General features: G+C 40.7%; 1 protein-coding gene across 1 annotated transcript; it reads left to right on the top strand.

Moving 5' to 3' along the window:
* Nucleotides 1-11,662: 11,662 nt before the first annotated feature.
* LOC122002108 (putative receptor-like protein kinase At3g47110) lies at nt 11,663-15,155 on the top strand. Its single transcript, XM_042557166.1, has 2 exons — nt 11,663-14,499; nt 14,586-15,155. Exons 1-2 carry the CDS (start codon nt 11,718-11,720, stop codon nt 14,957-14,959), a joined length of 3,156 nt encoding a protein of 1,051 aa, XP_042413100.1. The 5' UTR covers nt 11,663-11,717; the 3' UTR covers nt 14,960-15,155.
* Nucleotides 15,156-23,269: the final 8,114 nt, after the last annotated feature.

Genomic DNA, 23,269 nt, shown 5'->3' with positions numbered 1-23,269 from the left:
TTAGAAAGTTATATTAAACCAATTAGAATTGCAATTTCTTATTTATGGTCTCATCCATCTATAATGAAACAATGGGGTAGGTTTTGTAAAATTAATGGAATGAGACCTAAAGAATTTCCACGTGATGTACCAACACGTTGGAATTCAACATACCAATTATTACAAGATTCATTTCAATATAAAGAATTATTATGTTCATTTTTTGCACAAAACACTAATGCTAATATATATTTATTTTCACAACAATGGAATATTTGTAGTAGTATTTGTGAAAATTTAAAAGTATTTAATGATGCAACCGAACAACTTTCCGGTGTTTATTATCCCACTGCTCAATTAGTTTTAGAAAATTTTTCTAATATAGTATTAGTTTTAAATGAACATATTAATAATGAATCTTTATCTCCTTGCATCTTAGCTATGAAAACTAAATGGGAAAAATATTTTATTTAATTCCTGAAATTTATTTAATTGCATTTGCTTTAGATCCTAGATTTAAATTAGAAGTTTTACAAGAAATGTTAACTTTATATTATGATGCTTTAATTCCAATTAAAGATTCTTCTTCCCCGATCCAATTAATATTATATATAATGTTAGAATTTATTTATATGATATTTATAATCAATATTATGCAAAATATGGAACACAAATTAATATTTCGAAATTCAACAAACTACTAGTAGTAATTTAAAACTTACAAAAGCACAACTCTTATTAAAAGAACGGACAAAACGTCACGGGGATCCTCAAGTTCCACACAGGAACTTGAGAATTATTTTACGACTTCTTTTGATTTTAATGAAGCGGATAGCGAAAACTTGATATCTTAAAGTGGTGGTCACAGAAGGCTCAAAGCTTTCCCGTTCTCTCCACAAAAGAAATTTTAGCTTGTCCAGTATCAACTGTTGCTGTGGAGCAGACGTTCAGTGCCGGCGGCAACATATTAGATGAACGACGATCAACTTTGTCTCCCGACTCATTGGAAGCTCAAGCATTACTGGACGATTGGACCAGAACGGAGAAAAGAATCCAAGGAATGCAACTTTCAGATGACGAAGTTGAAGATTTTGATACTGAAGGAACAAATACGAAAGGAACAGGAAATGGAAGTGAATGAAAATGTAAAAGGATAAAAATGTAAAAGAACTACGTGGGCTTTGATTCCCCTAAAGGGATACGTAGGCAACTTAAATAAGTGCAAGCCCTTTTTTTAATAAATTTTAATTTCTAATTTTTAATGTTTAATGTTTAATTTTTAATTTTTAATTTTTATTAACATATTAATCTTGAACCGTGACGAACCGTGACGAACCGTGAACCGAACCGTGAACCGGCGGTTCTGAACCGTGAACCGTAACCGTCTTGGGCGGTTAAGGTTAAGGGTCGACCTGCCTGGAACCGTCGAACCGGCGGTTCCGAACCGTCGAACCGTCGGTTCCGAACCCTGGTCAGGTCTACACCCAACGCGATAAAATTAATATCAGTCATAAACTGTAAACCACTATGAACCGATTACTGTGTAATTCAATCTCTTCATCTAAAGCCTACATCCCAATTAATTCGATACATTATGCATCATTATCAAATTAATTGTTTTACTTGATTTCCAAGATATAATAGACTCCTCTTGAATGATAAATCATTCCTCCCATGGCCATGGATTTTGAGTCACTAATATCTCTATCAAGCGGCCAGGATGTTAACTCCTAATCCAAGAGAGCGATGAATCCTCTATTGACTCAACACTATTCTCTCTACGCTTTGTCATACACCCAACTACCGTATTAATCACAATCCGATTAAAGACTGCTTTTAACGGCGTCAAAGCACATAACTACACGCATAGAATAAATGAAAGTCTCAAGTCAAAAGATCAGTTACACTCGTTCATAAGAGGAATAACCAATGATGCTTAATATGTGGTCTCCTCTTGAGCGGATCGTGTCCAGTGTACCTCTAAACTCAAGGCACCCCCAAGTACAACTTGGATATCCATCCCTCCGGTCTATCTCGACCTAGTCATACTCAGCGTTGATCTAGATATCCATGTCCCCTCTAGATATCTATCCGATCAAGGACTGCTTTCAGATTAATATACCCATTAATCTGTGGGACTTTATCATTAATCATATACGTACAGAAAAGTAAATAATTAATGATAAATTCTTGCCTTTATTAAATAATTATTATTTATCCACAAAATACATAAGTAGTGTCTTGGCACATAAGTGCATACACTAACAATCTCCCACTTGCACTATTGCCAAACACTACGGACTCTCAGTCCTAGGCTCCTCACATGCGTCTCATGTTTCTGTAGAGGTAAGGCCTTTGTAAGTGGGTCTGCGATATTCTCGCTGGTATCTACTCTGCTAACCAACACATCACCTCTCTGAACAATCTCTCTAAGGAGGTGATACTTCCTTAGTACATGCTTGGATCGTTGGTGAGACCTTGGCTCCTTTGCCTGTGCTATGGCCGCATTATTGTCACAGTATAGCACAACTGGATCAACAATGCTAGGAACCACTTCAAGCTCCGCTATGAAGTTCTTAATCCACACAGCTTCCTTTGCTGCCTCTGAAGCTGCTATGTACTCAGACTCAGCTGTTGAATCTGCAATTGTCTCTTGCTTGGAACTCCTCCAGCAAACAGCTGCACCATTCAGACAAAACACATAACCTTGTTGCGACTTCAGATCATCTCGATTTGTCTGAAAACTTGCGTCAGTATATCCTCTGACGACTAATTCCTCGTCTCCTCCAAAAACTAAGAACATGTTCTTTGTTCTTCTAAGATACTTGAGGATAGTCTTTACCGCAGTCCAATGACCCTCTCCAGGATCTGACTGATATCTACTCGTCATGCTTAATGCATACGAGACATCTGGTCGAGTGCATATCATAGCATACATTATGGACCCTATAGCCGAAGCATAAGGTATCTTGTCCATTCTACTTCTTTCCTCTTGTGTTCCTGGACACATAGCTTTGGAAAGATGCACACCATGTGACACTGGTAAATATCCTCTTTTGGAGTCCTGCATACCGAATCTATTCAGCATTTTATCAATGTATACACCTTGACTCAACCCTAGTAACCTGCTTTGTCTATCTCGGTATATTCTAATACCTAAGACATAGGTTGCATCTCCAAGATCTTTCATTGAGAAACACTCTCCCAACCAAGTCTTGGTAGATTCTAGGCTAGGGATGTCATTGCCTATAAGAAGTATATCATCAACATACAACACTAGGAACGTAATCTTGCTCCCACTAACCTTCTTGTAAACGCAAGGTTCTTCTGGATTCTTGACGAAAGAAAAATCTTTAATGGCTTCGTCAAATCGCAGATTCCAACTCCGAGATGCTTGCTTTAGTCCATAAATGGACTTCTTGAGCTTACATACTTTATTGGCGTTCTCGGATTTTATAAAACCAGGAGGTTGTACCATATATACTTCCTCCTGTAACCTTCCATTTAGGAAAGCAGTTTTAACATCCATTTGCCAAATCTCGTAGTCCTTGTAAGCTGCTATAGCTAGCAAAATTCTAATGGACTTAAGCATTGCAACGGGCGAAAATGTTTCATCATAGTCAATTCCATGACGTTGATTGAAACCCTTTGCCACAAGCCTAGCTTTATAGGTACTTATGTTCCCATCCATGTCAATCTTTTTCTTGAAAATCCATTTACACCCTATGGGTTTTACCCCAACTGGCACATCAACCAACTCCCAAACTTGGTTCGTGTACATGGAGTCCATTTCAGATTTCATGGCTTCCAGCCATTTCTCAGAATCATTTGAAGCAACTGCTTCCTCGTAAGTCGACGGTTCATCATCTTCGATGAGTAGCACTTCCTCATCTTGGGTTACCAGCCAACCATATCTGTTTGGCTCTCGATGTATTCTTGTAGACTTACGTTGATCTCGCGTTTCTTGAGCAGTCCCGGATGAAGGAGACACTTGTGCTTGTGGCACTGTCTCATTGTCCAACTGTTCATCTTCCAACCTGTTTGTAGAGTCTATAATTTCTTCAAGACTTACTTTACTCCCACTATTTTCTTTAGAAATAAATTCTTTTTCCAAGAAAGTAGCATACCGAGCAACAATAACTTTGTGCTCACTTGGGAGATAAAAATAATATCCCATTGTAGCTTTGGGATAACCTACAAACATACATTTTATGGATCTTGCTGCAAGCTTATTAGAATTTTCATTCTTCACATAAGCATCACAACCCCATATCTTTAGATAAGACAAATTTGGTTTCTTTCCAAACCATGACTCATAAGGAGTCTTATCTACTGTCTTAGTTGGAACTCGGTTAAGTGTGTATGCTGCTGTTTCTAAGGCATAGCCCCAAAATGACATTGGAAGACTTGCATGACTCATCATTGATCTAACCATATCCATGAGTGTGCGATTCCTCCTTTCCGAAACACCATTCCACTCTGGCGTCCTAGGAGGTGTAAGTTGAGAAATTATCCCACACTCCTTTAGGTAATCAATGAACTCTTGGCTTAGATACTTGCCTCCTCGATCACTCCGAAGGGCCTTAATCTTCTTACCAAGTTGTTTTTCTACCTCATTCTTGAACTCCTTAAACCTGTCTAGAGTTTCAGACTTATGTCTCATTAAGTAGACATATCCATATCTACTTAAATCGTCAGTAAAAGTCACGAAGTAGGTATACGCTCCTCTAGCTTGAACTTGCAATGGTCCACAAACATCACTATGTATGAGTTCTAGTAGTTCCTTTGCCCGTTCACCTATCTTGGTGAATGGCTTCTTGGTCATTTTTCCTTGTAAACACGCTTCGCATGTATCTATGGGCTCTAATTCAAAAGAGTCCAAATACCCATTATTGAGTAGTCTAGCGATGCGTTTCTGGGTTATATGACCAAGTCTACAGTGCCAGAGGTATGTTAAGTTTGAGTCATGTAATTTCTGTTTCTTACTTTCAATACAATAGATCGGTTCATCTAAGTTAAGAACATAAAGACCATTATTCAATGAACCATTCCCATAGAATATATTATTCAAATAAAAGGAACATAACTTGTCCTTGAATTGAAATACAAATCCCTTGGTGTCTAAACTTGACACCGAAATGATATTCTTTGAGAAACTAGGAACAAAATAACAATTTTCTAAGTTCAAAACAAGTCCGCTAGGCAAATTTATTGAATATGTTCCTACAGCTAACGCAGCAACTCTCGCTCCATTAGCTACTCGTAGGTGCATTTCGCCCTTGGACAACCGTCTGCAGTCACTTAGACCCTGCATGTTCGCACAAATGTGAGAACTACTTCCAGAATCTATGACCCATGATGAAGAAACAGAAAGATTGCACTCTATCATAAAGATACCTGAAGCATCCGCTCCACTGGGATTCTTCTTCATGAAAATATAGCAGTTTTTCTTCCAGTGACCTTTCTTGCCACAATGGAAGCATATTGCCTCCTTCTCATCAGATTGGGGTACCTGCATCCCTTTCTTAAGCTTCTTCTGAGCTTGATATTTAGGATTCTTCACTGTATTAGCCTTGAGATTGAACTTCCCGGTGCTTGGACGCTTGTTGGTCTTTCTGACCATCATTGCATGCAGTGAAGGATTTACCTTCATAGCCTTCTCAGCAGTTTTCAACATTATCATCAAATCAGTCAAACTCTTGTCCATGCTGTTCATGTTGAAGTTCAACACAAACTGAGAAAATGATGGAGGTAGTGACGATAAGACTAGGTCAACAGCCAAGTCCTGGTCTAACTTGGAACCTAAGCTCTCGAGCCTCTCTATGTACCCGATCATCTTGAGTACATGAGGCCCAACTTGGTTTCCTTCCTCCAGCATGGTACGAAACAGTGCTCGAGAGGTTTCATACCTCTCTACTCTCGCACTCTCTTGGAAGAGCTCACGCAAGTGCTGATCAATCTCCCTAGCACTCATGTTCTCATGCTGTCTCTGTAACTCGGGAGACATAGAAGACAGCATGATGCATTGCACATCCAGTGCATCTTCCATATACTGAGAATAATATGACTGATCTTCCTCTGAAGCATCGGGTGTAGGCTCTTTCAGTGGTTCGTCTTCAAGCACATAAATTTTTCTTTCATGTCTTAAGATGATTTTTAGTTTCCTATACCAATCTAGGTAGTTGGAACCGAGGAGGATATTCTCTTTCTCGAGAATGCTTCGCAACGATAAGGTACTTGTGTTTGCCATCTAAAATTTAAAGCAGAGTTTTAGTATTTGTGGAATTATTTAATAAAGGTCTTTTATAACTCCTATTATTTTATTCAAGTCCAACAGCCCTCACTGTCAGAATCGGGAATTAGTTGGTAATAATTCCTAATAGGACCGAAACCCTGAATCATATAGAATGCACACAGCTGAGCTGTACCTACATGCTACATTCATCAAGTAGGCCTTAACTTGCCAATCACAAATCTATGTGACTTTCGGTATATTCTTGTCGAGCCTTATATTCTCAACTCTCGCCCCTCAAATCAGTTAACCTTAGGTGAGCTAAACAAGTCAACAAATTTGAGTTAAGTCGACCCACTAATAATTATGATAAATTATAGATGTTGTGACACAAGCCCACAGCTGAGCTGTACCGACTTATGTAAAAACTCTAACTATCATCATAGTTATTAGTGGAGGGCATTTAACAAATCTTGACTTTAATATATTTAAGGGATTTTTGTAATTATTAAAATGTCTCACCATAATTAACTACTTGTGCATTTGCACAATCTCATTACGGGATTTATCTCCATTAATCCTTATAGTCTTTTAAGACAATAGGTCTCGGAGATTTTTAGCATGTTAATCTACTTATGCCATAAGGAATTTATATCTAAATTACAACATGAATTACTTCACATGTTTTTAGATAAAATTAATTTCTATCATGAAATGCTACGGCATATAACTTGAAATAAAGAAATTAAGATTTCTTTGAAATCTCTTGAAACATTGATTCCTCAAATAAATTTTGAAGAATCAGCTTCGTACTATATGATCCAACCACGAATTGCTCTGATACCACTGTTGGGTTCGGAGCGCAGCGGAAGACATATAATAAATCATGGATCTTTCGTGGTACATATAGTTTTGCACAAAATTATATAAAACATACCTCGAGTCCTCGATAGGTGTGAATAATATCACGGACAAATAAGACAGATAAGAGCCCCACGTGTGACTCCTCTAGCGGTATCCACGCGCACTAGATCACGAACTCGACACGATCCGTTAGGTGCTAGCCACTTGAATCGACAAAGTCTTGGAAGCACTACCGATCTCTTCCGGTGGAAGACGAAGTTGACGAAGGAGAAACAGAGAGAATGAAATCCTTTCCTTGATTCTTTCCGAGGATGGCTATTTATAGCTTCCAAGGAATACGAAGAGTTAAATCTTCAATTAATTCATCATTTATGATCTTCATTAATAAGGAAGATGAAGAGTTATAGGCTCCATAAATTCTTCATTTATAACCTTCATTATGATAACTCTTCAAATTCTTCATTAATTATCATTATGATGACTTTTCGAATTCTTCATTAATCATCATGATTATGGCTATTCGAATTCTCTCTTCTTTGTATCAAATAAATCCATATTTGATCTTGATCTCGACTCGCTTCCGATACTCTTGTTCATGTCTACGTGCTATGCGTGCGACCCTCTAGGTTTTATACACGAAGGCAGTGTAAATCCATACACAGACTAAGGTAACCGTCTAGCAACAGTTTTTAGCCACCCAACGCGATAAAATTAATATCAGTCATAAATTGTAAACCACTATGAACCGATTACTGTGTAATTCAATCTCTTCATCTAAAGCCTACATCCCAATTAATTCGATATATTATGCATCATTATCAAATTAATTGTTTTACTTGATTTCCAAGATATAATAGACTCCTCTTGAATGATAAATCATTCCTCCCATGGCCATGGATTTTGAGTCACTAATATCTCTATCAAGCGGCCAGGATGTTAACTCCTAATCCAAGAGAGCTATGAATCCTCTATTGACTCAACACTATTTTCTCTACGCTTTGTCATACACCCAACTACCGTATTAATCACAATCCGATTAAAGACTGCTTTTAACGGCGTCAAAGCACATAACTACACGCATAGAATAAATGAAGGTCTCAAGTCAAAAGATCAGTTACACTCGTTCATAAGAGGAATAACCAATGATGCTTAATATGTGGTCTCCTCTTGAGCGGATCGTGTCCAGTGTACCTCTAAACTCAAGGCACCCCCAAGTACAACTTGGATATCCATCCCTCCGGTCTATCTCGACCTAGTCATACTCAGCGTTGATCTAGATATCCATGTCCCCTCTAGATATCTATCCGATCAAGGACTGCTTTCAGATTAATATACCCATTAATCTGTGGGACTTTATCATTAATCATATACGTACAGAAAAGTAAATAATTAATGATAAATTCTTGCCTTTATTAAATAATTATTATTTATCCACAAAATACATAAGTAGTGTCTTGGCACATAAGTGCATACACTAACAATATACACGTAGACTGGATAATACCAGCAGTTCACAGGCCGTTACAGCGACATGAAGGCAGGAACATAGCATTGGCGCAAAGCCAAAACACAATATCGGGATAATGCAATGGTGACCTAAAGTTCGAATCGGCATCGGGATTGTACGACGGCCCAGATCAATTTAGTCGGGCGAAATCTTGGATCGCCGGAACAAACGTCGCTGCGCTAGCCATGGAATGGTGTCACATCGACTAATCAGATTCGACGGCAGGGGTGTTGGCAGATCGGACCTGACGGCGGCAGAGATCAGCAAACGGAAGCGACATATGCTTGTGGCAGTAGTGGGATCTCGACGACGGCGATGGCCGGAGGTGGCCTACAAGCTATTGCTCTCACGCGAGGCCACAGTGTGCTAGAGAGAGATGGGGGAGGAGGCCGTTGGCGTCGGTGTCGGTGACACCGAAGACGGCGTGGGGAGGCAACGTGCATAAGGCAGCGGTGGTGATGGAGGAAAGGGGCAGCCGGCCTCGGAGGTGGCCGACTTTGGAGGAGAGTAGAGGCGCGATGTCGGTGTCAACATTGACATCGGCGTGGAGAGGGAGAGAGCTGCTGGCATCGGCAGCATTTGGAAGCGGCTTGCATGGAGAGAGGACCACAGCAAGAAGTTGGTGGCGTTGGCAGTCTGCGTGGAGAAGGAGACGCCCTCCTGCGTGCGGCCGGCGGCCCATCGAACACCCAAAAAAACCCCTTGCATCATGAACAACATACCATTCAAAAACTCTAATAATAAAAAAGATTAAATTGCCCTGGCCTCCCTCCACGTGTCCTTTCATCTTACCGCATCAAATATATTGTTATCAACTCACATCAAATTGAAACTGAATTGAGCCTGAGAAGACGATATTAAAAAAATAGTCCGGTGTATTTTTAGAAGTTATTTTGATGATTTAAATATGTGATCATTCACACGATAATAATTTTATTATTATCCGTGGATTATCTCATCCCTTATTTGTACAATTATTGTTGGACGAATTTCACGCTAATTTACCTATTTATATAAGGGGAAGCAATGATATTCAACCCTGTCTAAAATGAACATTATTACGTCACATAATAATTTCATCGTTACCCAGAGCAGAGGGTATATATATATTCTCAAATTGAGAATTCTAAATCCCCCAATTGATCGCATGGTGTACAAGCCTGGTTAGAAGAAGCCTGGTTAGAAGAGACAAAATATCGGACCATTCCAGATTTCCACAAGTTCACACCCAGTGTGGAAATTGAAGATTGATACGTCCACAATCACAAGTCACGTCATATTGACTTAATAGTTTGTTGCGGATGGAACACGTTAAACTTTTCCCATTTGTGTATTGTATCCTTATATTAAAATGGCTCTATTTTATTAAATTTAAATAATTATTTTTTACTATATATTATATTAATTATTCTAAAAATTTTATTATCTTTAATTTTTTTCATTATTTTTCTATTCTTCCATTTGATGATTATTATTATATATATTTTCTATTTCATATGTAATATTTATTTTTATATTATCTAATATATATTTTTTGATTTTTTCATTTATCCATATTAAATAATATTTTAATATTCAAAGAACTATTGTTTATAAAATTTAAATTTATAAAATAACTATAATAATTAATGTAAAAAAAAATTTATATAAAATATAATATTTAAGATAAATTTTTTATTTAGTAAAATTAATATGGATGCTCACGGTGCATGCATCTTGTCGTTCTCATTCTCATTTCTTAATTTTTATTTTTAAAAATAAAAATAGGAGAACAGTTGGCATTTTCATTAAATTCTTAAATATTAAAGTGAGACAACGTTAGATAGGATTAGATCTGATTCAACGGACGCAGAGATATAATTAAATCGAACTCAGTTAAATTTTTAAATTTTGAGTTTATACTCATCTATAATTGAATCGAGGTCAGGTTTTATTTAATAAATACATTCATGATTTATAAATTTATTCAAATTTTTAATAAATCTAAACGAATTTAATAAATATAAATTATAAATTTAAATATTCATTAAAAATTAAATTATATATATAAATAAAATTATAAGATTCTTATTAAAATTTATAAAATAAATAAATTTAATAAATTTATCTATATTTTATAAATATAATGTAAAATTTATAAATTTAATATTAAAATTATTATTTTTTATTTAAAAGTTGATTCATGAACTTACTAATGAATATGTTCACGAGTTAACGTTATGAAACTTGAGCTTGATTTGTTTATCTTAACAACGCTTATTAAATGAGTTCAAATGAACTTTTATCGAATCAAGTTTCGAATAACTCATGAGTGGGTTAGTTCATTTACTCCCTTATGTACTATTTGATAATTTTAAAATTGCTAGTTCGACAGTTAAAAACAAGATTTAGAAGATTATCATTTTTTTTTATAAATTTATAAAATTATTTACTTGAACAATGATTATTAAGAATAATTACATAATAAAAAATTATTGATTAATTCTGTCTAGTATATCATCAAATAGGTATGTAAATGAACTAAGTCGTTCATGAGCTATTCGAAAATTAATTCGATAAAAGCTATCTTAAATGAGACTCATTAAAATAAACAAACCAAGCTCAAACTTCAAAATATTCAGATCGTTAACTCGTAAATATATTTGTTAAGCTCATAATTAATTTTTAAATAAAAAATAATAATTTTGATATTGAATTTATAGATTTTACACTCTACTTATGAAAATAAATATATTAAATTTATTTATTAAAATAAAATTATACATTTTAATAAGAATATTATCATTTTCTTTAAATATATAATTTAATTTTTAATAAATATTTAAATTTATAATTTATAATTATTAAGTTCGTTTAGCCTCTCATAAATTTATGAGTCATGAATATATTTATTAAATAAAATTTGAACTTGGCTCGATCATAAATAAATTAAACTCAAATATTTAATAATTGGACAAGTCTCGCCGGATTACACTTCTACCATCAAATTTATTTTTAACATCTATAAATGTTTTCTTTTTAAAAAAAAAACGTTACAGGATGCTTCGCACATAAGAAGATTATTGCAAGATTAGATTATGTTATTAACTACCAAAGAACTAAAGGAGTAAAGGTCATCATCACCTTCATCCAAAGATGAGACGCCTACCACTACTAGCTCTCATGATCTGGTTCTTGCTATTTGCATCCACTGCAGCGAAGGCAAGAATTATCCACCCGTCGTCGTCACTGCTGGACTCCGACGACGCGGCGGCGTTACTGGATTTCAAGGAAAAGCTCGGTGGCGGTGGCACCTCACTGTTGTCATGGAACGGAAGCACCCATTTTTGCACGTGGCAGGGAGTGACTTGCAGCCGTCGACACCCAGAGAGGGTCACGGCCATCGACCTCCCTGCCGGAGGTTTTGTGGGCCCCATCTCCCCAGCCGTCGGCAACCTCTCCTTCCTCCGAAGCATCAACCTCTCCTCGAACGCACTCCATGGCGAGATCCCTTCGTCGATTGGCCGCCTTCGCCGCCTGCAGTACCTCGACCTCAGCTCCAATTCCATCGGCGGCGAGATCCCTATGGGCATGAGCAACTGCTCGGAGCTAAGGTATATTGACCTATATGAGAATCTGATCGTGGGATCAACCCCCCCTTGGCTCGGCTCCTTCACGAGGCTGGCTGTTCTTAATCTCGGCAAAAACAATATCACCGGAGTAATTCCGTCATCCCTCACCAACGCCTCATCCCTCTTAACGCTGGTCCTCTACCGGAACCACATAGAAGGCATTATCCCGGAAGGCCTTGGTCACCTTACCAACCTCAGGTTTCTTCAAATCTCCGGCAACAATATCTCCGACACGATCCCTACTCCTCTCTACAATTTGACCTCTCTACGCTACTTCGCTGCGGCAGGGAACCAGTTGCACGGGAGACTTCCTGCTGACATCGGAAGCACGCTCAGCAATCTCCAAGTTCTCTTCTTAAGCGGAAATAAATTCACAGGCCAAATTCCAGCTTCCATCACAAATTGCTCCGGCCTAAGCATGCTTGCCGTCTCGTACAACGATTTCAGTGGCCACTTGCCTGCCAAAACTGGCAGATTAACATCGCTCACTCTATTCAACATGGGTGTGAACCATTTTGAAGCTCAAACCGCTGAAGACTGGAATTTTTTGTCTTCGTTGACAAATTGTTCCTACTTGCAACAGGTCTACCTCGACCACAATTACAAGCTGGGCGGGGTGCTGCCATCTGCTGTCGCCAACTTATCAGTAGGGCTCCAAGTGCTAAACGTGGGAGGGAATGCGATCTCCGGGAGCATACCATCGGGGATAGGAAATCTAGTTGGCCTGGAACGACTTGTGCTCTATGAGAATCATTTCACTGGCAACATTCCAGAAGGGATTGGCCGTCTCCGGCGACTACAGTGGCTGACCTTGGATGAGAACAACCTCTCTGGTAAAATCCCCCCCTCCGTTGGCAATCTCACGCAATTGTATTACCTCACTGCGCCTTACAATACATTGCGAGGCCCAATTCCAGCAACAATCGGGCGCTTGCAGAGCCTGACATACTTGGTGTTGTCCAACAATTTCCTCCATGGTGCCATTCCAGAAGAAGTAGCCAACTTAACTGTTTTGTCTGACACCATTGATTTGCGATTTAATTTACTCACAGGATCTTTGCCTTCTGATTTGGGAAACTTAAAGAACGTGGAAAACTTCTTTGTGTCTGGAAATAGATTACGAGGACAGATACCGAGCACACTTGGCGACTGTAAGGTGCTGGAGTACCTGACGTTGGATGCCAATTTCTTCCAAGGCAGTATACCTTCGGCTCTTGGCAACCTAGCAGGACTCAAAGTTCTAAACCTGACGAAGAACAACTTGACCGGTGAGATTCCTCAAACATTGAGCTCCATAGATGGTCTTCAAGAGTTGTATCTTTCACACAACGAGTTGTCAGGTGCTATCCCCGAGTCCTTACAGAATTTGAGCTCTTTATTTTCAATCGATCTCTCTTTCAATCATCTACAAGGTCCGGTGCCGACCGAGGGCGTCTTTAGCAACATCACTCTCATGTCAATCGTTGGGAACGATGGGCTCTGCGGTGGTTCACAAAGTCTCCACTTACCTGCATGCCCCGCCCAACCTCATGGAAGAAGACGCTCCATATCGGTTCCACTTGCGGTTGCGATTCCCACTCTCTGTTTTTGTTTCCTCTCGGCCATCGTCTCCGTTCTTGTTTATTGTAGGAAGAAACATAACAAAACCCGATTTACATCGTCGACTTCTCCCTTCGATGGGCAGTACCCTATGATATCATATGCAGAGTTGTTGAGATCCACCGCCGGATTTGATGCCGCGAATCTAATTGGCCGAGGGAGATTCGGCTCAGTGTACAAAGCGACTCTTGAGCATGACAATAGAACCGTGGCAGTCAAGGTATTTGACCTTCAGCAATCAGGCTCCTCCCGAAGTTTCTTAGCGGAATGCGAGGCTTTAAGCCGCATCCGCCATCGGAACCTCGTCAAGATCGTAACTTGTTGCTCTAGCATCGACTCCGATGGCGCCGACTTCAAAGCATTAGTCTTCGACTTCATGGCTAACAAGAGCTTAGATAGGTGGCTGCACCCCCAGCTCGAAGACGACAGCAGAGAGCATGAAGAAGTAAGCAATTTGAGCCTGATACAGAGGTTGAACATTGCTATCGACGTCACTGAAGCATTGGATTATCTTCATAATAATTGCAACCCACCCATCGTCCACTGCGATCTGAAGCCGAGCAACATTCTTCTGGACGAGGACATGGTCGCCCATGTTGGGGACTTTGGGCTCGCTAAGCTCCTCCCAGAGGCGATGAGCAGGTCATTTACTGACTCAATTACAAATTCAATTGGATTGAAAGGATCTATTGGTTACGTTCCTCCAGGTGAAATCACGATCTCGTTGATTATTAGCCTGTTGCTAATTTAGCCACAATGAAATTTTACTTTGACAATCCATTTTCTATCGCAGAGTATGCAGAAGGCAGCCCTGTTTCCGTAAGTGGTGACGCCTACAGCTTCGGCATACTTCTGTTGGAGCTACTTACCGGTAAGAGCCCAGTTGATGAGATATTCGAGGAAGGGCTAACTCTGCGCAGGTTTGTGGAGATGAGAGGAGCCATGGAGATTGTTGATCCAGCTTTGCTCTTGCATGACGATGGAACGATCGATTGGTGGAACAGCGTCGAAGAGTGTTCGACTTCCCTTGCAAGGATCGGTCTCGCGTGCACCGAGCAAGCGCCGCGAGATCGAATGGGCATGGGAGATATTGTTGCACAGCTACGCGCCGTCAAGAACGTGTTTGTCAAAAAGATCGAAACGACGGACAATGAAAATGGGAAATAACACGTAATGGTTCAATACTGCTAGGGGTGAGCAAATCTGTCTAGGGTTGGATATCGGTTTTTGGTATTACATTTCCTGATCTAACAGGGTCTGATAACTTTTATCCTAATAATTAAATTAATTCGATCCGTTATCATCCTTGTAATAATTACTGTCGATAAACTACTTTTAATTTGTTGGCACTATTAATTACTCCTGCACATCACACAGGATGAGTAGTGCAAAATGAAGAAGACAACCAACCAGACCTGCACATCATCAACGATTCCGATGAGAACACCAATACATAAATATTTTGATTGATTCACAAAATAGCTGAAATATATAGATTTGAATGCTTCATAAATTAACAACAAATAATCTTAACGAATATATATTTGGTAAGAACCACACCTACCACAAACATTGAAAATGTTCAAACTCATAATCTAAATGCTAGAGAAAACAAATTAAAACGTGCAAACTGATCTTGTTCTACTCCTAAAACTGATCACCACATCTTATAGGAGATAAGCCTACCTGTCACTTGACTAGAAATCACATTTTTGGACTAATTCAACCAACAATTTTGATAAACATAGTATAATATCTCATCCAAGTTCAATCCAAAATGGCATAACAAATTCTGTTTCAAACAAATTCTGTTCCTAATTAACTCGTATCAAAGAAAAAATGGATAATTATAGTTGCAGAACAATAAAATGCATAATTATGGTTGCATAAGTAAACAGAAAGAAGCATATCAAGGTAGCTATCACAAAGAAAAGAATGGAGAATCTGAGAAACTATTGATACTAGGATGTACAAAGGAAAAAAGAAAATTGCATCACTAATATTTGAGTATTGTTAGTTGAGCCTGATCATAAAGATAAAAACAAATAAAAAGGCTCAAAAATGCAGATTAAACAAATGAAGCACGAGCAAAGAAAATGTCATCTTTCAAATTGTCATACTGCTGTGAATCTTTCATCCAGCTAGGTGACATTTTAAAAATGATTCCTTAAGTCTTTTAGGTTCAACTGACAAGTTGTAAGATTTAGTATTATCCCCGAACCAAGAGATAGTTGGTGGAAAAATATCAAAGTAATAACACGGACATCAATGGATACATCATTATTTCAGAGTATGAAGCAAACTAGTAAAACTTAAACAGAACTTAACTAAATCAAAACTACATGATCACCGAGTCAAGGAAATTACATAAAATGCAATCATTGGCATACTCAATAACTTTGCTGTAAGTACAAAAGGACAAAAGGGCAACAGGACAATGCTAAAACAAACAAGCCCAGTAAAAAAACCAACGATTCAAGTTCTAGGTTCCACTATGGCAAACTAGACAGAAATGTATCTATCGTTTCCGTAAAGGAAAACAAGAGATGACAAAGACAAAGTTACGTACTCCCCTAAAATCTAAACAATCAGTAGTTTTTGGTTGCGACCATTGTTAGGATTCTGTGACCAATTTGATCCCTAAATATATCTCGGTCGGGGGTGGGCTTGACCAGGTGTCCATTGCGGCGAAGGATGAATGGAACCTTGATTCTAGTGCTCTGAGTGAAATCCTGCCCTATCTTTATGGTCACTCGACTGTATGTTATGACTCTGAAGGTCTGAGTGAAATCTTGCCCTGTTTTTATGGTCACTCAACTGTATGTTGTGACTCTGGAGATCTGAGTGAAATACTTATTGGGGATCTTATGGCCAGCTAGAAGGGGGTTGGATAGATGGTGCCCCCAAATCGATTGCTTCTTCTACAATGTTAGTGTGCAAGCGGAAATACAAACAAAGCAAATAGAAAGTTAAACTAAAGACAAGAATAAGAAAGCAAACCACTACACGTTGTTTAACATGGTTTGGAGATTAGGCCTCCTACTTCACGGCTGCCCATAAGGTGGACAATCCCTATTCGTCGATGGATTAGTCTCCGGAAACTTCGGCTAGCACAATCCTCCTTGTTGGTGAAGAAACCTCGCCACAACTCGACCAAGAACACACGGATTGCAACGTAGGCTTGGAGACTCTAATTAGACTTTAACCAAGTCCAATTTCATCAACCTTAACCAAGTTCCAAAGCCTTGGTAATATAGGTCACGAGTTGGAAAACTTCGCCTACCAGTCGATTGGTGAAAGTGCTAGTAGACTGCCCTCTGTGAAGATTCGACCGTTATATCCCAACGGCTTGACACCAGTCGACTGGTGAAAGTATCAATCAACTACTCCACACTGGCTGAGTGAACAGGGACATTCTATTCTCTCCCCAGTCGACTGGTGAAAATACCAGTCGATTATTACCCCGAGTACAATCTCACGCACTCGGACCCTCACCCTTACGACTCACTTGACTTTTCGTTGCAGCCTTGACCTCTTGCCTTCAATTCTACTTCCTTTGACTCTCCTCCCTCGGATGCACCCAGGCTCACAGCTCGTCCCAATGTTATCCTTCGTGTATGCCTCGAAGTCGCTTCCCTCGACCCTTATCCTTGCTGCTTTGTCCATGGTCCCTCGGATGCTCCATCCTTCACTGGACCTGAAGCCATCAAGCTAAGTCATATGTGTATCCTGCAATCCTGCACAACTTAAATACACATATCAAATACAAGAGTGAACCTAAATTAAACTCTTTGCCCAAACACCAAAACACATGGTCGCACGGACCATTGGGATTGCTCCAATAATCTTCCCTTTTTTGATGTTTGGTAATACATTTAAGTTAAGAAAAACATAATAGCAAATAAACATGCTAAAACAAATGGACTTATGTTGCCAAGGTTATACACTTGGACTTACACCGCTGAAAGGACTTATGTTGCCAAGGTTACACACTTAGACTTACACACTTGGACTTACAACGCCGAATGAACTTACGTTGCCAAGGCTACACACTTGGACTTACACCGCCGAATGAAAAATGTAAACATGCATGGAACCTATTCCAAGGCTCCCCCTACACATAAGCTTTCCATTGAGCTAGGAATTTTACCACAGAGCTATTTAAGAACCTATCACAAGGCTCCTCCTACACCTAAGTTCCTCATTGAGCTAGGATTTTCACCACCGCAAAGGTATTTCAGGTTTTCCCACTTAAACCTTACTTCCCCCCTTTGCCTAATATCAAAAAGCTCTAACAATATCCTAATTGTCGAAACTTATCATCCAAACTGACCCTAAACTCATGTATTTATTCCTATAAGGATCTCATACACTAATGCTAGTTGACCCAGTCATAAACCAATGCTGAAAACAGTTTCAGACTTGTATTAGTCGACTGCCAAAAGCATCAGTCAACTGCCCTTATCAAAACAAACCCATAGAATCATTCTTTGTTTGATAAACACTATTATCAGTCGACTGGTAACTACATCAGTCGACTGACACACTATTTTCAACCTAAACAACAATTTGAACTCAACTTCAAAAATGCGCCAAATATTCTACAGACATCCAAAAATCTCCAAATTTTGTGGAGAGGTCTGTTTTACTTGTGTCTACTTGAAAAAATATATTCAAAAATATATCTATCACCAATCCCAATATTGACACAAAATCCAAAACTATCTAAATTGTTCAATTGAACTATGAATTAAAGTCCTAGTTTTGGCTTGCTCTTGATGTATTTGCCTATACTAAACCACAATGCATCCCTAGCATTGGTTTATATGGTATCTATACATCCAAAATCAATTATCATGCAATATGACCTCGATGTCATATTTCTTGCATGAAACACATCTTATGTGTGCCAATTCCCTAGATTTGAGACTCAAATCCGTCTCCAAAACCACTTTGACACATTCCATTGCTCTTCTAGACTCCCAAGTAATACCCACCTGAGATCCATTGGCCATGGGACCCAAATTGACTTTTTGAGCTCCCCCTAGAGCTCTTAACCTTAGCCACCACCATAGGTGACTCATCTATTATGACTAAACCACAATGATACTCCTTAGAAGATTTCCCTATTTTCTTATTCTTGGACACATCATCCTTATAATAGTCATATGCAACCCTAGCATATTTCTTCTTATTGACTTTGGACGACTCTCTCTTGCCATGATCATTTGCCACCCTAGCATATGATCTCTCCTTGGCTTTAGAGGAACTAGATCGGTATCCCAAACCTGATCTATCATTATTAGGTTTTTGGCTACCAAACATCATACCTAATTCTTTAGATCCAACATTGAATCTCTTAAGGAATTTCTCTAAATTTTCAAACTTTGCCTTCAAAGCTTGATTTTCGCTTTCAAGGTTCCTAAACCTAGAGTCAACATGTCCACATTGGACATTCCTAGACTTACCCTTCCTAGACATGTGTCTCCCCTTCTTAGGATTAATGTCTTCATTCTTCATTACCTTCTTCTCCTTAGGTAGTGAGAATCTAACATGTCTAGGTTTATTATACATAGGTCTCCTAGAGTTATGATATACATTGATCCTATTTCTATCATGATATCTAAAATTAAAATTTTTCATTGCTATATAATGATTATCATTATTTCTCCTAACATGCATGTAAGAATGAAAATTTGAATTACAATTCAAATTTGGATATACCTCCCTTACCCTTGAAGCTCCCCCTCGACTTTTGCTTCTCTTCTTCTCCTATTTCTTCAAATGCTCCAACTTCTTGAGCTCTCCCTTGCTTAGGCATTTGGTGTGGTAGTGTCCTCTTTCACCACACGTGAAGCATATAATGTGTTTCTTCTCCTTCTTCTTCCTACAACTCAAATCAGATTCTAAAGGAATTGAATTGAGTTTAGGAGTTACCTCTTTCTTACCCAATAGATACCTACTCTTGTAGTGTCCCTTCTTATTACATCCGAAGCAAGTGATGTGATCCTTTGACTTCACTTCAGTGGAGATGCTCACTAGGTTGACCACTTTGAAGACCTCTTCTTCATCCGTCTTGCCTTCTTCTTCAACCTTTGTGGATATTGATGATGCTTCCTCATCCACACTAGCGGATGGTATTTCTTCATCCTTCTCCTCCTCGGATGTTGAACATTGCTCAACTTCCGATTGCTCCTCCTCTACTTGATCTTCTTCATCTGTTTCTTCGGATTTTTATTCTTCTTGTGTAGGCATGAGTTCTTTTCCTAGAACCTTTTTCACTTTGCTCCACAATTCGTGAGCGTTCTCGTATTCACCTACACAACTCATCACATTAGAAGACAACATATCTATTAATATTAATATTGATATTATCTTATCATTTATCTTCGATCGTGAGGTTTGCTCCTCCATCCAATACTGTAGTCAAAGTCTCTTCCTTTTTTTATCTCTTGGGACTTCGAACGGCTCCTTGACTACCATTATGGTGTCCCAATCCATATCGAAGAAGACTTCCATCTTCATCATCCAATACGTGATGTCCCATAAGCCTCCTCTTTCAAACTTCGGAGGTGCTATCAAGTCGGCCATCTTCTTATAGTTGCTCTTCTCGGTGGTTAGTCCGGTGAAATGCGTCCTTGGCTATGATACCAATTATTGGGGATCTTATAGCTAGTGATCCTGTCCGAACCAGGAGTCAACGAACGCTGGGGATGTGGCGCTCCCGGCTGGATCCTCAAGTGCTCCGGCCAACCTGCAACAAAACCGAGCCGGGAGGGGGGGGGGGGGGGGGTGTCCCGGCGACGGCCCTCCGACGATCAAGTCAGGCGAGGGAATAGATGAAAAAAGTGGCTGCAGGATGAGGACTCTCGTACCTCCGGTGAAGAAATGGAGACCTTATATAGACCTCTCAAGGGAGCCTGGGCGCGCCAATCAAAGCAATCACCTGCTTTCGACCATGCCCAGGTATGGGTCTGTCAGAAGGGCATCCATAAGGCCATACCGCTACTGTATCAACCTCTCCATGATGTGACAGCAAGATCCTTTATCGTGAAATCTTGTGTACGGCATAATCATCAGACTTGCCTTTGCTGACATCCCATATCCTGAGCCGAACGAATAGGCCGCTCGGCTAACCTTTGTATCCTCGCCCTTATCCTGGCCGAACGGACCACCCGCTCGGCCCTTCGGTTCCAGCCGGGCAGACACCCGCTCGGCCATTCAGTCCTCCCGCCTTGGCGTCGGAAACCCAAGCCTATGGCTGGGTTATCTCTGGCTCCGCTCGGACCTGCTCAACTGCTTGACGCGGCCATTACCCGCTTAGTCAGCCCTCCATCCGTCCTCAGGCTGGGACCCTTCAGGAAGTGGGTCCCCCATTCTTACCGTCGGATCACTTGCCTCCCCTTCAAGTCTAGTCGAAGGAGGCAGTGAGTCCGACTGACTGGACTATGTGTCCGAGCGGGCGGTCGTCGCCTTACCGTCGCTTATAATATCCCTTGAGCCGTTCGGCCCTTATGCCAAATTCAGCCGCTCGGCTCTTCGTTTTGGATGTCTTGGCGCTCAACGTGGATGTTTGCTTGTCTAAATCTTCTCGAAAATCACGCAAATCCTTTTCATTAAGTCGAAGCATGCGCGGTATGGGCGCATTAATTGCGCCTGGTGACAGAGCGCCACGTGGCTCTTCTCGCGTGGCGGTGATGATCCGTACGATGGGACGCCGATTGTTTTGAAATGGACGGTTAGATGATGACCTCGTCTCTCGTGACCTGCATCCGACGGACGAGGCTGACCAGCCTCGTTCGCATAAAGCCTTCGTCTTCGCCCTTACGCTGCATTCTCTGTTTAATTGCGCGTCCTCCGTCGAAGGTGCCCACGGCTGCGTCGTTCCGGCTGTCCTAGTTCTTGCCTCTTGGTGGTTTTCGGCTTTCTGGTGATCCTCTCCGTTCATCTTCCCTTAGTAAGCTTCTCCCTTCCTTTCGTTCGGCCTTTCCCTTTCGCGGGGAACTCCTTTCGTCCCCTTGCTTGCGAACTTTTATCTGTCCTCCGTTTCCGAGTTTCTTTCGGCTTCCTTCTTTCTTTTTCTTGGTACTTTAGTCATGGCGAGCACTTCCATACCCGCTGTTGAGGTTCATGGTCCCTGGTATATGACCATGGAGAGTAAATTTGACGAGGAGCGTGCTCGGTGTCTTGTTCGGACGTACGGGATCCCGGACGACCATGAAATAGTGGTAGCCGACCCGACCGACCGACCCCGTAACCCGCCGATCGGTACCATTTGTTTTTTTCTGGACCAATTCCAGGGTGGCCTTAGATTTCCTACCCATCCGTTTATTTTGGAAGTTTGTAATTATTTCCGCATCCCGTTCGGCCAACTTGTGCCGAATTCCTTTAGGCTACTGAGCGGGGTGGTCGTCCTCTTTAGGTTGCACAGTATCCCCCTCGACCCCAAGATATTCCACTACTTCTTCTACCCCAAACAATCCGAGTTGGGCACTTTTATTTTCCAAAGTAGAATAGGCTTCAAATTTTTTGATAATATGCCGACCTCTAACAAGCACTGGAAGGAGTTCTTCTTCTACATACGACTTCCCGAGCGGTCAGCATTCCGAACCAAATGGTAGACCGCTGTGCCGACCCAGCCGGAGCTCGGCAAATTCAGAAGCAATCCGGCCTACCTTCATGCGGCGAACTGGTTGTTCGGTCAGCGGTACAAAATCGACCAGTTGCTTCTCAAGGGGGTGTTGTACATTTTTGGATTATCTCCCGTTCGGGCCAATCTCCCCTACCGCATGAGTAAGGACTTTTTACTCTCTTCGTCTTTTTTGTCTAACTGATTTTAATTTCTTCCATTGTAGCTGAAGTCATGTGGCGCTCCAAGGCTACTGATCATCTGAAATTGAAAGCCGTGGAAATTGAGGCGACTACCAAAAAAGAACTCGCCGAGCGGGGTCTAATCCCCAGCCGCCCGGCAGCTACAGGAGAGGGGGGGACGCAGTCCGCCCCTGAAACAGAAGTTACCCAATCCGCTTCAACGGAGGTTGAGGCAGATCCTGTTTCCTCTGCTCCAGCCGAGTTGGGAGTCCCCTAGGCCGGGGATTCACCACTGGAAGTTCGGCGGAAACGTCGAAGAGACCCCAGCCTTCCGCCGACCCAAGAGGGCGAACCACAGGCGCCGATCGAGGTCGCTTCGCCGGATCGCACGCCGTTGCAGATCGGGACCTCAGTGGCCTCGCCCACCGCACAGCCCTCTGGCTCTCCTCCTCGGACTCGTCGTCGCTTACGACGGTTGGGCGAAACATCAACCATAGGGGAGTCCTCGGGCCAGGCGACTGCGGCTGAGGAAGTGCCGGCCGGCCACCCGACCGTCAAGACTACCCTTCGATTCCCATCGGAGGAATATTTATTGTTTGTCGATCGGCCATCAAGCCCCGTTCATGAAATAACCTTGACGGGTCCGCTCGCCAAACTTTTCGAGGA

Source organism: Zingiber officinale, chromosome 7A (assembly GCF_018446385.1).
Source record: "Zingiber officinale cultivar Zhangliang chromosome 7A, Zo_v1.1, whole genome shotgun sequence".
In the NCBI taxonomy this organism is placed as follows: domain Eukaryota; kingdom Viridiplantae; phylum Streptophyta; class Magnoliopsida; order Zingiberales; family Zingiberaceae; genus Zingiber; species Zingiber officinale.
This window is presented reverse-complemented; position numbering and strand designations above follow the sequence as displayed.

Excerpts from the sequence above, each read along its gene's own strand:
- LOC122002108 (XM_042557166.1), top strand. The coding sequence starts at position 11,718 with ATGAGACGCCTACCACTACTAGCTCTCATGATCTGGTTCTTGCTATTT. Across the intron at positions 14,500-14,585 it reads TATTGGTTACGTTCCTCCAG|AGTATGCAGAAGGCAGCCCT; the intron begins GTGAAATCACGA and ends TTTCTATCGCAG.